This window comes from Cydia splendana, chromosome 22, assembly GCF_910591565.1.
Source record: "Cydia splendana chromosome 22, ilCydSple1.2, whole genome shotgun sequence".
Lineage (NCBI taxonomy): Eukaryota > Metazoa > Arthropoda > Insecta > Lepidoptera > Tortricidae > Cydia > Cydia splendana.
The window spans coordinates 2,042,739-2,055,107 of NC_085981.1; the positions used below are offsets into that span (position 1 = coordinate 2,042,739).

General features: G+C 37.1%; 1 protein-coding gene across 3 annotated transcripts in view; it reads right to left on the bottom strand.

The window, feature by feature from the left end:
- Nucleotides 1–7,382, bottom strand: part of LOC134801462 (potassium voltage-gated channel protein Shal) — a 114,400-nt gene extending 107,018 nt beyond the window's left edge. For all 3 annotated transcript variants that reach the window (XM_063774060.1, XM_063774059.1, XM_063774058.1), the window contains exon 1: nt 6,164–7,382. In XM_063774060.1, the coding sequence (XP_063630130.1) occupies nt 6,164–7,278 (1,115 nt within the window). In that variant the 5' untranslated portion in view covers nt 7,279–7,382. The remainder of the gene's footprint in view (nt 1–6,163) is intronic.
- Between the last annotated feature and the right edge of the window lie 4,987 nt (nt 7,383–12,369).

Consider the following 12,369-nt stretch of genomic DNA (forward strand, 5'->3'; position numbering starts at 1 on the left):
AGAGATATGATTTTTTGAAAATAATGTTGTGAAATGAGCAACTTTACGATAGAGAAGTTTTAAGTTTAGCCGCCTAAAAAACTATGTTCCTGAAGTAAGTTACATAGTTGACTACAAATAATAATACCTTATATATCTGAGATTAAAAAAATATTGCGACTTGTTCTGTAATGCAAATAGAAACTTTTGATATCGACTGATTTATGTGTATACTAACCAATCTCTTGAAAATAAAGTTTTATTTAATTTTCACGATTGATTGGAATGAGCTCTCAAGATTTAAATTTTATCTATTAGAAAACGACACTGACAGACAGTTTAAGCAAAAAACAATACCGATTTAGAGATGAAAATGTATTTTCTGACTTTTTCATATAAAATCACAAAATTGAATATTTTTACTTTTAATGTGACACACAATCAATTTTTCTGAGCACATATGAAAGAAATTATGTCATTCAAATGAAATAAATCCTAAAACCGCAACTAAATACTATATTAAACCCCTTATGCCACTTTAAACTTACATAACAATAACAGTATTTGCTCCATACATTTACGAAAAGGTACCTTATGGAAATAAATCTAATAATACATCACTACAAAATATCAATCATATTACAGTTTATCTTTTATGAATAGAAAATATTAATTTACATTAAACTGCCCCAAATTTAATTAGTTCTTCGTCATAATAATCTTAAAAAAGACCAATAATTTGTATGTAATGAAAAGGTACCTTGTGATTAAGTTACATGATGAGGCATGATGATGATGGAACAGTTAGGATAAACTAATAATATTTTGGGGTTAAGATGGTATAAATCGTCTATTTCCTATCAATAATATATTTCGGTTGCTATTGAAGATAAGCGGCATTGAGGTTCAATGACCTCAGATATTCCATAAGGTAATGCGTCGGATATTGGCATTTTTCAGCACCAACCAATGGCTGATTTACTGCATGCGACCAAACCAAATGAAGATTATTCTAGTTAAGAAAGACTTGACGAGAGTAACTTTGGTATAATAGCAGGCTACTTGGATTTGTAATGTCGGTCGATGTACGGTTATAATATTTGCGAGGCGCCCCAACCAGAACTGAAATTATCAAATTAGTTTTGCAGAATGCTAATACAGTTCTCTACCAAACTTCTTTTCCCGTATTGACTAGTTTTTTTGGGAATTTTCAATCTTTTTTCCATAAGGTACCTTTTCTACTAAACTTTGAGACGACATTACTAGGCTTATAACTAACTTATAACAAAAATAAAAACAGGTAAACAAACGTTACGCATTAAGGTTTCAGATCACACAATAAAAAAAAATTGAGCATTTTTTCACCTCTTTACAAAACATTTCATATCTCCGAAACTAGAAACCCTCATAAGGTACCTTTTCCCGTGGAACGTCACATATTATGTTACACAACGAAGGCCGCAAAAATATGTGACACGCTCTTATGGCTATCAGATATTTTTGCGGCCTTCGTTGTGTAACATATTATTGCAGGTGACTGTACGTATATTTAACATTTCTCTCGTGTCAGTAAGTAATGGCTCCAATGAAGACTAATAGAAGTTTCCAATAACTTGATGAATCGGGCGTGACATGGCGGCTAATGGCCAAGTTCCGTACACCTTCATAGTATGAGAACTTTGTATTAAGGTAGGTACCGTCGGCTCGATTCGGGAAATGAATTAGAGATTAACTAGATACGATATAGTGAAGATATGTGGCGTTCCACGGAAAAAGGTACCTTATAGCGGCTAGCGCCGCGATTCGGGAAATGAATTAGAGATTCACTAGATATGCAATAGTATCCACGGCAAAAGGTACCTTATGGCGGCTGGCGCTTACGTCGCATAGCGCCGCAATAATATTGGAGCGGCGTTAATAATAGCGTAAGCGCCAACCGCCATAAGGTACCTTTACCCGTGGGACGTCACATATCTTTACTATATCGTATCTAGTTAACCTCTAATTCATTTCCCGAATCGCGCCGCGTGAACCTGTCTAGTTAACTGGTAAGTATCTCCACCTCCACCACGAAGGCAAAGGATGGATTGATACACGCTCAATCATTGAAATGGAAGTGGGCCGGACATGTGGCACGCATACAAGACCAGAGATGGACTAAAAGGGTGACTACATGGGCAGGTCCTCAAGGCAAAAGAAGGGAAGGAAGACCGGTAGATAGATGGGAAGACGAGCTGAAAAAAACAGCCGGCCCCAACTGGATTCAAGTAGCCCAATCTAGAGAGGACTGGCTATCTTTGGAGGAGGCCTTCACCTGCAGAGGGGTTCTTGCAGATTAAAATTGTATTAAAATTGTATCAAATAATACCAACATTTAAATAAAAACTAAATTTTAAATCACTAATAACTCTATTACTAACAAAATGAATTACTAACTTATTAGATTTAACTTTTTTTGTTTTTAAATTTTTGTAATCTGCAACGAGATAAAAGGCTTTTTATTTTATTTTTATTTATTTATATCTCCACCTATCGAAAGTAAACTATCCAGAGTAGAAAATATGTGTTGAAAGTTAGTAAATAATATCTGGGAGACCGAGCTTTGCTCGAAAAACATAATAACTCAAAAATTTGCGTTTTCCCAGAGATAAGACTTTATCGCCCCCAAAAACCCTCATATAGCAAATTTCATCGAAATCGTTACAGCCGTTTACGAGATCCCCGAAATATAAATATATAAATATACAAGAATTACTCGTTTAAAGGTATTAGATTAGATTAACTTGAACAGAACAAAGTGAGGATGTCTCATTATAAAGGTCTTATTTTCATAGAAATTTGACCATTGCCACGAAGAATTAACTTGGTCCGACTATAGCACATCTCAACTTTCCAACGAACACTACCCCAAAACCCCTAATCGTCTTTACAACCCCCGAGGGGAAGAATAGGGGTTCTTATCCATCACAAGGGACTGATATGGGATCGTATGCAATAATAAATTACTACCTACGAGTATATTATTATAACCGCTTATGAAGATAAATTGGTGTATAAATAAAAATTTCTAATATCATTATTTAATTTTTTTACGATATGTATTTAAATTATTTACAATTTCCATTCTGATATTTAACTACCCATTCCATCAATAACGATACTTTTACCTAAATTGTTAGTCAGTTGTGTAACATATTATTGCATATGTTACACAACGAAGGCAGCAAAAATATCTGACACGATCTTACTTGTAGAGCCATAAGAGCATATCACATATTTTTGCGGCGCGGCGTTCGAAGAGTAACATATTATTGCAGGTGACTGTACCCTCAAAATATAAAAGTTTATACTTAGGCTTTTTTTAATACGCATGTATTTTACATTCCTCGTATTCGAAATGCGTAGAGTGCTTAACTCGGGTGAAACACATAATTTCAGTCTCAGACTATTGGCGTTCTCACTGCGTTCGAGCGCTAAGCTACCTCGATTGAAATGGGTGCCTTTCATCCCTTGGTTAGCAATTTACTCAAATCATGCTTTCCTTAGCTCGAATCAAAGTCAGTTAATAATAGATTCACACAATTGTACCTTTTGAAAACAACACTTTTACTGTTACACACAAATACGCAGTACCATTAAATCCAAAACGGCACCATATGTTACAAACATTTTATGCTTCACGCTGCAGCGAATGAAATTAAAAGCGTGCACACACAAATTTACTATTTGTAATCTTTACTACCCAGACTTAAGGTCTAAATTTGGTCAAAAAATCGTGTAACATCGTCCACACAGTTAACTGACATATTGTAAACCCTATTCTAAGGACAATAAGGTCGAGCAATGGTAAAAGTGTAAGCATCAATTATTCGAGGTTACATGGAGGCAATCAGCGCGACAGTGAACGTCCATTTTTAAAGGCGACAGGTGTTTACAATGGTTTAGTGTCCAGGTTTTATGTTTGGGTAAATTTGTTTGCTAAATTAAGGTGGTTCGCTTTCCATACAAAAACAATTGCGTTATATTAAGTTATTAAGTAATAACACATTATTACTACATAATCTTTCTACTTTCGAATGTTTATTTGCGCTAAATTGATAGTACAACTTTGTTTTATACAGAAATCGCGCAAAAAAACGTTTTATTTTTTACCAATATAACGTTTTTTGCGTTATTTCTGTATAAAACAAAGTTTTACTAACAGGGATATCTACTATTTAACTTTAGAATCTTAAAATCCAACGAATGGAAATGGTGACTTTTTGTCGCGTCTGTCATCATTTTTAGGGTTTCGTAGTCACCTCCTTATAGTTTCGCCAAGTCTGTCTGTCTGTCTGTCTGTCTGTCTGTCCGAGGCTTTGCTTCGTGATCGTTAGTGCTAGAAAGCTGCAATTTGGCCCGGAAACATAAAACATAAGGCATGCGACAGAACGGTAAAATAAAAAGTACAAAAAAGTATTTTTAGGGTACAATATAAATACATACATACAAAAAGTTTTTATGAAATGTTTTTTTTGCTTTGTCCCGATAGTGTGGGATTTTTTGATATGGTTAATATTTTCGAAAATATGCGCTCCGAAAGAAAAAAATATGTGTCCCCCCCCCCCTCTAACTCTTGAACTACAGGTCCAAACAATATGAAAAAAAACGTGAAACAAGAGCTTAATAAATACTTTCAATGAAAACTATAGGGAACGTGATCGGTTTAGTCGTTTGTGAGTTATTGCAAAAAATCTTCTTTTCTTAGTAAAAGGACGTAAGTACAAAGCGCTGCAAAGGTACTCCCTTTAAGATGCTTACTAATTGCCCCCGTTTGGCCTATTTTGACAGAATGGTAAATACGAAACCCTACACTGAGCATGGCCCGATATGCTCTATGGCCGATTATTTACTTTTCGATTGGCGTTTTTCGACAATCGATTGTCATTTTGGCTAGGTACAGCCAGCCCCAGTAGATTATACCTACTGTAAGGTCTGGGTACACGAGTGTACAGTCACCTGCATAAATATGTTACTCTTCGAAGGCCGCAAAAATATGTGACACGCTCTTATGGCTCTTACAAATAAGATCGTGTCGGATATTTTTGCTGCCTTCGTTGTGTAACATATTATTGTAGGTGACTGTGCTCCCCAAGGTTACTTTATTCACCATCAAAGCCTATTTTATTGAATCGATAAATTCTTAAAAATGACATGTGTTTAATCTGTTTTTGTGTAAGCGTTTAGTGGCGTTTTAAGACTTGATTATTTCATTAAATGGGGTTTCATGGGTGGACAAAGTAACCTTGTAAGGGCTAAAGTACGTTACGGTACCCGTTTTATTGCTCATCGCTGATTAGAAACTGTATTATAATATAAATATTACTATAGGTAATTATAAATTATAATTATAATCGCATGAAAAGTAAAAGTGAAAACATCACATATTATTTGCCAGATCTGACAGTACCGATCTTTATATGCAATTTCAATTTCATCAAAACAGAATAATCCTTTTAACCTCCTGAGACTCAGAAGCAATTGTTTTGTTTTTGAAATTGGAACCCTTAATTACACAATAAAAGTTCAAAATAGATTTTGGAATATGTACAAAAAATTGTACGCAGGGACTTAGGAGGTTAAGATTGTGAGAATGACTTTTAATGTGAGAAAAGAAGCAGAATTTTATTATAACCTGACTTAGAAGTGCTTTGTACTTTGCACCAATATCGACATTACTGTCTTAAATTGCTTTGTTGAATGTAAAAAAAATAGACGTAGAGAAAGAATTGTATAGCTAGTCTATTGACAATAGCTATTGACTAGCTACCTATTGGTAGCTTCTTCAAAATAGGTCTTTATCAAGCAACAATTTGCCTACCGGTCTGGCCTAGTGGGTAGTGAACCTGCCTGCGAAGCCGATGGTCCTGGTTTCGAATCCCGGTAAGGGCATTTATTTGTGTGATGAACACAGATATTTATTTTGTTGCTGAGTCATGGGTGTTTTCTATGTATATAAGTATGTATTTATCTATATAAGTATGCTTATATCGTCGCCTAGTACCTATAGTACAAGCTATGCTTAGTTCAGGGCTAGGTCGATCTGTGTAAGATGTCCCCAATATTTATTTATTTACAATTTTATTGAAATGTATACTGTGTTTCTATATTCACCAATGTGTATCAGAACAAAGAAAAAACTCACCCCAGCGTCGTCATGGTGACAATGGTGTACCAGAAGGCAGCAGGAATGGAAGTGAAATTCGTGTCTTGCTCATTCTTCTCCGCGTAGAACATAACCGTGGCGAAGATGATGATGGCCATGGCCAGCGAGAATACCAGGAAACCCAGCTCGCTGGCACAGCTTTTCAGGGTGTAACCAAGGATCCTGAGACCCTGGGAGTGCCTAGAGAACTTGAATATACGGAACACCCTGAACACTCTGAGGGTCACAAACGCTCCAGACACGTCGTCGTTGTCAGTGATACCCAAGCCAATGTAGTATGGCAAGATGGCTACGACGTCAATGATTGACATGACGGAACGCACGAATTTGCAACGGTCCGGCGCTGCAAACAGGCGGAGAAGATATTCAGCCGTGAATATCATGACACAAGCCGTGTCCAAGCAGAAGAACACAATCTTATATCGCTCCCCGCACGGAAGAGTCCCCGCGCGCCCCGGCCGATGCCCACAAGGTACTGTCTCAACCACGTTAGCCATCACGGACACCGCGATGAAAAACCCGGTCACATAATAAAATACTAAAGCGGCAGTCGACGTGTGAGGGTTCTCGAACGCCCTCCACATCTTCTGCCTCAAATCCGTCAACTGCGGCAAACTCTGGTCCCCTGCCTCACTCAGCTTATCATCCATCAGCCGTTCGGCATTCTCACGTTTCCTATCTCTATAGTCCTCATAGCAACAATCGCCTATCACATCAGGTAGTATTCCAAAGAACGCTAGCTCCTCATCGTAACCTGTGAGGCATTCATGTTTTGGATAATGGAGCTTCCCTGTCCTATAATAATTAAGTATATGTCTGAATATATCAGGGTCTCTATCGAAGAAGTATTCCCTGCTGTCTTCATCGTAGAAAAACTCCCTTTCTGTGGATCCCAACAAGGAATCAGGGTATTTTTCGAGTGTGTTTCTCCAGGTTTCGAACCGTCTTCCGGAGACGTTAATGAGGAGTTTTTCGTCTTCTGCCCGCCGTCGGTCTTTGGGGACGGGTGGGGGCGGGAGGGGGTGCGTGGCGATGGGCACCCAGCCGATCGCGGCGGCGCGAGCGAAGGGCAACCACGCGGCGACCGACGCCATGGCTCGCTGGTCGCGGCCGAGGCGGCGTGGCTACTGAAGCCCCCCACGTCTATTTCGGGCCGCCCGCCCAGATCAGGGTTGCTACAGCTGAGATTAAAATAATACGGAGTGAGATTTTTTATGTATGTGGAATTGTGGATGTGTTTTGCCTTAAAGCATAAAGAAATAAGTAGCTCTCACTCCATACAGCAGATTCCTTACTTCATATTTCATATCAAATATATAATAAAAATTAATACATGCTCAAAAAAGCTAATATTCGGAAATGAAGGTAAAGTAAATGTCCCAGTGCTTAACACTAGCTGCCTATATTATAACAATCATAAAATAACAACTTTTAATCATAACAAGGGAAGTATTAGATCGGCTTCGGCGGATTTCATATCATTATAATAAGTTAGGTAATGTAGGTATGATAAAACGTATAACCTATACGTATTAATACGTTTATACTTCTTTTAAAAATGAATACTAACTATAAGTTTAAGTTTTATTACAAATAAGTTTTCGCAAAAATCGCTATAAACTTATTATAAATGAGATTTTTATCTATTTATGAAGTAAAATATATAGTAGTAGGTAGTAGTAGTAGTAGTAAAACAGATAGTATTTAACAAATAAACAGACAAATTACTTATAAATTAAAATTAAAAATTAATCTAAGAATAAGTAAAACTAAATATAAGAAGTGAGCTTTCTAAGCTTAATTATTTCTCTATGGCTAAAGTCGCAATGTAACAATCACTTCAAAAAAAAATATTTAATTTTATATTATTCTTTTTTTAATCGAATTCCCACCATTTTCTCCACCGCTGGCAACCCACGCCCGGGAACTCTCGCACCACGCATGCGCCGCGCGCTACGTCACTGCCTAATAAATTGATTTTCAGCTACCCATCTCTCTCTCACACCGCTGTCTCCCAATACCCCATCTCGCTCATACACCTCAAAGCTCCACTGACCTTTTGTATATTTTTCACTGCTTTAAAGTCTGAAAAGGCTTTTTGTTTGGTCTGTAAAGGCCGTTGCCGGAGGCCACACTGATTTTTTTAAGTGTTGCCCAAATTTTTTCGGGTCATAAATGTCATAATAAATACAAATGTTTATTTTTTAATTGTTTTTTTTTCGAAGGTCGACTTATTCAACTGGGAGAAGGGTTGGTTTTATATTGATAAACTTAGAATGTTTATTTTCGGACTCCTCAAGGACACGTATTAATTTGGCACAATAAAAATAGCGAATAACTTAAATGCTAGAGGTTCCGGGTTAATAAACAAATAGCGTAAATATTTATATACGATCCTAGCATAGTCGGTAGTGACCCTGCCTACGAAGCCGGAGGTCCCGGGTTCGAATCCCGGCAATGGCATTTAGTTGTGCGTTTATCACAGATATATTTTTTCCTGAGTCATTGGGTGTTGGATATAAAAATTGACATCTAGTAACATTACATTTGCTCCGTATGGTAATAGTAGTATATAAATATCATATCTTATAAAAAAAAATATATTATGAAAATTCAGATGTTCTTAAAACTAGTAGAAAATCAGATTGCACCAATGAATAAAATTATAGTTCGCAGGGAAACCTCGCTATCATAAACTTCGCAGGGAAACCCTGCTATCATAAATGCCATGTATTTACCTACTCTCTTCTACTTTATCTCCGCGTACAATAGTTACAATTGCCTTAATAGTACTTATATTCGTATTATATATCGTAATACCTACCTCCTGCCCCACCACGTGTAACAACCGTAAGTGACATTGTAAAATCTGTTTCAACTTGAGAATACGGTAAGGTCAATACGTAAGTGTGTCTGGCCTTCACAATGGGGGCTGTTTACACACACATTGATTAGTGTGTATTGCGAGTTCATGCATTTGCTCCTTGCTACTTGCGTTTAGTGGCAAATGTAAAATAATAGAAAAAGAAATAACAAAAACATCGTTCGAAAAATTCATAAGTAAAATAATTTATATAATATTGAAAGCGATGACCTACAACTATAATAATAGTAAAAAAAAAAAAAGTGGCAAATGTACTCACACTAATGAAAAAATGAAAATGAAAATGAAAAATGATTTATTGGTTACACAATAATACGTTTTAACTAGAACTAAAACAAGAACCTTCTTTTAAGTAAACAATTACTGCCAGAAGGCTCCGCCCTTCCATTAAGACGAAACAGGAGCTGAGTTTTAAATATTTTAGGTAAATATACCCGTCTCGCTAACGGAAGCGGCACCTAAAAGTAGTGCGATAAGGACAAGGCGAAAAATCCTGCGTAAAAATCTCATAAATCGAGGTTTCGTACTCCTCTGTTTTCTCCTCCAAAACTTAACCAATCGTAACCAAATTTGGAAATCTAAATGATTATGAAATTATCTGTGTCGGACCGTTTTGCTTTTTTTGGCTAATTGATATCAGTTTTGAATGCCACGCCTCTCATTGCGGCATAGTCAATTAGGCCATTTTGGCCATTTTTGAAGGGCTCTAGCGCCTTAAAAAACAAAAATATCAAATAAAGCAAAACGGTCCGACACAGATATTGACAATATTAATCTGTGTTGAAAAAATCATTGCTCTAGCTTCAAAACCCACGGAGGAAAACGAGGAGTACGTTTGTATGGAGAAATGACCACTCCCGTTGGCTCTTAAGTACAAGGTTATCATAATTATCTTAAGTCTTAAGCTTATACTTAATATAAGGTAAGATACTTTAAATTAAAAACTAAATCAAATTTTAATACAAATTACCATGCAAAGTGCCTTATTGAGCTACTGTGGGGCTAAGTCGATTAGTGTAAAACTATCCCATAATACATACCTTTAAACGAGCAATTCTTGTATATTGATTTATATATATATTTCGGGGATCTCGGAAACGGCTCTAACAATTTCGATGAAATTTGCTGTATGGGGGTTTTCGGGGGCGAAAAATCGATCTAGCTAGGTCTTATCTCTGGGAAAACGCGCATTTTGAGTTTTTATATGTTTTCCGAGCAAAGCTCGGTCTCCCAGATATTATAAGTATGGTCGGTCTCCCAGATAATATGTCTGTTAGATATATCGTCGACTAGTTGTTCTCACAACTCATACTTAGGGGTTGTGCACAAATCACGCGAGCCGTTTTCGGCTACTTTTTGACCCCCCCTCACCCATGGTGATATTTGGTGAGGTTTTTTGGCTACCCCCCTCTCCCACATAACCTCACGTTTATTATTTTGATTTTTTTCGTCAGGCACACTACAATATCGGCCCGATTCGAACTTTAAGATACGTTAGTTAATAGATCTAGAAACGATATGGATTAGATGTGTCAGTGTCAAATGTGACGTTTCTTCAAACAAAAACGTCACTTTTGACACTGACACATCTAATCCATATCGTTTCTAGATCTATTAACTGACGTATCTTAAAGTTCGAATCGGGCAGTATTTCATGTAGTGTAATGAAATGAACAAACCCCGTTTTTAATGTCCTGTCAGGTCTTTGAAAATAAGGGTCGGCAAAAATAGGTACAGTACAGTACTTTAGCACAGTCAGCAGCAATAGTTGCTGAGCGGGCGAGGTGTTCAAAATGATCTTGACGCGACTTTATTGTTAAGAGAATAAGAGCGCGTCAATGTAATTTTGAACACCTCGCCCGCTTAGCAACTTTTGCTGCTGACTGTACATAACTTCGTCTCATCTAGTCTGTGTAACCGGCTAGCTAGAGCGGTAAATGAAAACTAGGTTCTTTATAGTAAATAATATAATATGAAAAATATGTACAATAAAATAAACTAATTTCTGTCAGTACTTGAATCTAAACCAATAAAATATCGTCACTGGCCTTAACGTTCTTGAATCCCATTCTTTGTCGAACCGTACGATCAACTTAGGCCGCGGGTGCGGGAATCAGCTTTGGCAACGCAGGCTCAGCGAGGTCCGTGGGTAAAGAAAAGCTTCAGCAGCAAACGTCCAAATAATAAGCAGCAACAGTAATAAGTAGCTCTTCAATTTAAAGGTAGAAGGAAGGGCTGGAACAATCGTACGTTCTTAGACTTGTAGTCGAAACCTAACCCAAGCCTTATTCCGTTACGAGAACCAGTGACGTACATTTCGTACAAATAAGACTTGGATTAGGTTTAATTTCAACATAAACCTAAACTTAATGCTATATATACAATTATACAAACTTTACCTGCATTAGTGGCAGCCCTAGTATTAAACTTTATCACTAATTATAACCATACAGTCGCATTAAAATAATAATTACAGAATTGTGCTATATCCGACAACATTTCCAAAGGAAAAATTTACGAAGAAAAAACAAAAGACGGCGAAACCCTTAGTTTTTTATTTCCAACCGGCCAGTGCGCGCGGTGGCTGTACATGCAGGTTTGCCATGTTACATCTGTTCGGATAGAGAAAAGTCGTGGAATGTATTGGGCCCCATACATTCCACAACTCTTCTCTTTCCGCACAAACTCTAGCATTCAATCATAATTCCACTATAAATTGTAGAGTCACGTCTGAAATTATAGATACGGACAAAATGCCAATAATGTGTATACACCACCTTAATAATTATATGGGTAATGGGGCAATAAGGTAGTGAATACATATTTTTTACACTTTGTATACACTACCTTAATATTATGGCACAGAATTAATAATAGTACTGGGTAAGGTACTAGGTTCACTCTCTAACAAAACGCATCTACGACAGATATGACCGCTAGGTGGCGCAAGCGCGAGCAGGCGTCCGTTCCGTAGCGGTGCGCGGCAACTACTATAGCTAGACACCAAAATTGGTGTGGGCCGCATGTACTTGTACCGACGCGACGAAATTGCGGAGTGAGCCACGCCTTATTATGGTTACCGTTAGCAAGGACAAATTCAATAAACTGCAACATTATCAATGGGGTTTGATGTAACCTTATTTATCGAAAGACATTAACTACTAGAATAACAGCCTTCAAGGACCTTCACAACGACACTCCTTTCTTCCTCGTCTTCTCAAAGTGTAACAAATTAAATCTAATAGACCTGCAGTTAACAAATCACTTACCTCTAAAATATAAATGTAGGCTATCGATTTCA